Below are 2,615 nucleotides of genomic sequence, written 5' to 3'. Positions count from 1 at the left end.
CAATATTTTATTCTCCTGTGTGGACCTTCAGCAAAAACATTGAGCACGGGTTTATAATCTTGATAGCGTGAGGTAGAGCAGGAGAGAAATGTGTATCTCAAATGCAGAAAGATTGGGAGAGCAGATGCTGTTATAAGATAAATTCCAGTTTTTCATTTTTGATGCAGGAATTACTAGGTGAGACTTTCCAGCCTGTGTTATGTAGGTCTGGTCAGATGACCATGATGGCCCTCTCTGGAAGCTAAACGTATGGAACTCTTGTGTGTGTTTCTCTTGGAATGTAGTTAACATTAGTATATTTTAACAACCATTTTAATCGGGGGGAGGAGGGAGAGAACCCCATTTGTAGAAGTATTGGCAAAATAATGACTTACAACAGTACCACAAGCTCTGAACAGTGAATCAAGAGTCCTGAACAGTAACAGCCTGCAATTGCAGGAGTCTAGACTCAATGACTCCAGTGAGTCGCTCCCAGTCCCTGTGTGTTCCAAGAGACCCGTCTTGAAAACTTTAGCCCATATCTATTCTGATCTCTTAAATATTCTTTGTAATCAAGGTGCCACCCAAGAAGAGATCATGCATCCACGTTCTCACTGAAGGACTGAGGCCTAAATTACTACAATTAGTGAGTGTTTGAGCTGCCACAGACATGTCAATCCTAAATAGCTCTTAAACAAAAAATTTCACCCATAAGTTGGTGACCAGCATGAACAGCTTTTTCTTTCCTCCTTCTACCAGATTAGTACAAATTGAACTCCACGGAAATTTAGATCTGCCTCCAAATTGCATGTATTAGGCTTCTGTATTTACTGAGGTCTGAAAAAAAAATCCTCAAGTGTGAATGTTCCTGGTTTTTAGGACAGTAAGTCCAATAGTTGTGCCTCAAGCCTGTAGCTACCCATATTATTCTGGAGTATGCATCTCCAAGTGCTCTAACACAGCCCATCTACATACTTTTTTTAAAGTAAAAGTTGAGGAGTTTGTGGTAATGTTGTAAACATTCTTTTATCCTGTCTTTCTCCAAAAGGGAGTCTTTTGGACAACTTGCACTGTCATCCTATCTGCGTCTCAATTACATTTCTAATGTGAACATTGTTCATCTTGATCCACCCAACTGAACTGAATGCCAAAATATGTAAAATTGGTATATTACTATAAAGCTTACGAGACACTAATTTCAACTGCTTTGCAGGACTCAAATGAGACTTTTATATAGCTAAAACCATCCACAGTTGCAATTAGGTACAAAGCAAAGAGGGGAAAAGAACGAAACCCCTCATGCATGATGGCATAATATAAACATTAATCACTTGGGATTCAGAAGAAACTCCTCCCTGTGAAGAGGTTATCACACAATTGCTTATGAGGGCAAAGCTTATACTGTCTCGGGAAGCATTTGGTATTGACTTTTTGTGCAAGTCAAGACAGGATGAGATGGACCACAGCACTGATGGATCAGTATGTTTGCATCTCTATTTATGCTAGGCAAGACCAGTCCTGTTGGCCAGTGATGGACATATCTCTAAACCCTATGCCAATGTTTCTTAAATGGTTAAGCATTATCATCGTGTCCCAGTATTTCTGCATGAAGGGGAAGGGAGATATGTCTAAATAACTATGGCTATGGGTACATTCCAAACAGCTGCTGTATGTATATTTTCCATTCCCCCTCCAACTCTGTGCATCTGCATTATGACTCCACGCAACCTGTGGCACTTGGGAGGTGGTGCAATCGGGTTCAGAAATGAGTCCGCACTCCAACCTCTGAGATCTTTGTGAGCTGCTTTGGCTGTCTCAGATTTGGGGCTGCGGTTGATCCACACTAAGCCCCTCCACCAACATCTTCCTACAACAATCAGGCCTCTGGTTGGGTTATTTTTCTGTCCTGCTGTGTCTATGACTGTCTAAATGGGAATGGCTTGGGTCCTGAGAGAGGTTTGGAGGTTCAGCTTCTCCAAGCCACGAAGGCAACTCGAGCAATAGGATGGTGAAGCTGTAGCCGTGCTGACCAGAGCCGTAGACGTGCCAGTGGCATGGATGGGTTGTGAGAAGTCAAGGGGGCCAGGTCAGATGCTGTAGGCTGCACTGCCATGGTTGTTCAGCCCCCTGCCATGCAGTACCAAGGGGCTGAGCAAAGGCCCTGGGCAGTTTTTGAGCTACTTTGCCTAGCAATGGGCCAGGATCCCGGGTGCGAATCGGGGCTCCCAAGTCTTCGTGCTTGACCACGGTAACCTAGGGGCCGAGATGCAGTGACCGAAGCCTGCCGCCAGGGGGCGCTCTGCAGCACCCCATATTCTCCGGCTCCTTCAGCCCATTGAAGGGACAACCCACACCCGTGGGGAAGGGGGGAGACGGACTGAACCATTCTGCCGCCGCCCCCACAATGAGCTCTCGGGCTCGTTCCCCAGCCAGGCGCATGCGCAGCCGGGAGCAGACCTGTAGGAGACCGGAACTTGGGTGGCGGGGTCGGGCGGACTGTATTGCGGCGCGGACTGCTCCCGCTCGGAACCGGCGGGCGACGGCGGCGGCTATGGCGGGCTGGGTTGCGCTGCGGCTGTTAGGCCGGGAGGTGGCGGCGGCGCGGCTGCTGGCTGGGGTCCCGGGGCAGGCGGCGG

General features: G+C 47.6%; 1 protein-coding gene across 1 annotated transcript in view; it reads left to right on the top strand.

The window, feature by feature from the left end:
* The first annotated feature begins 2,355 nt into the window (after positions 1-2,355).
* Positions 2,356-2,615, top strand: part of MRPL3 (mitochondrial ribosomal protein L3) — a 47,998-nt gene continuing 47,738 nt past the window's right edge. The window contains exon 1 of the mRNA XM_025200271.1: positions 2,356-2,608. Within this exon, the coding sequence (XP_025056056.1) occupies positions 2,384-2,608 (225 nt within the window). The 5' untranslated portion in view covers positions 2,356-2,383. The remainder of the gene's footprint in view (positions 2,609-2,615) is intronic.

This window comes from Alligator sinensis, unplaced genomic scaffold, assembly GCF_000455745.1.
Source record: "Alligator sinensis unplaced genomic scaffold, ASM45574v1 scaffold54_1, whole genome shotgun sequence".
NCBI classification, from domain to species: domain Eukaryota; kingdom Metazoa; phylum Chordata; order Crocodylia; family Alligatoridae; genus Alligator; species Alligator sinensis.
Note: the sequence above shows the minus strand (reverse complement) of the source record. Positions and strands in the feature narration are given on the sequence as shown.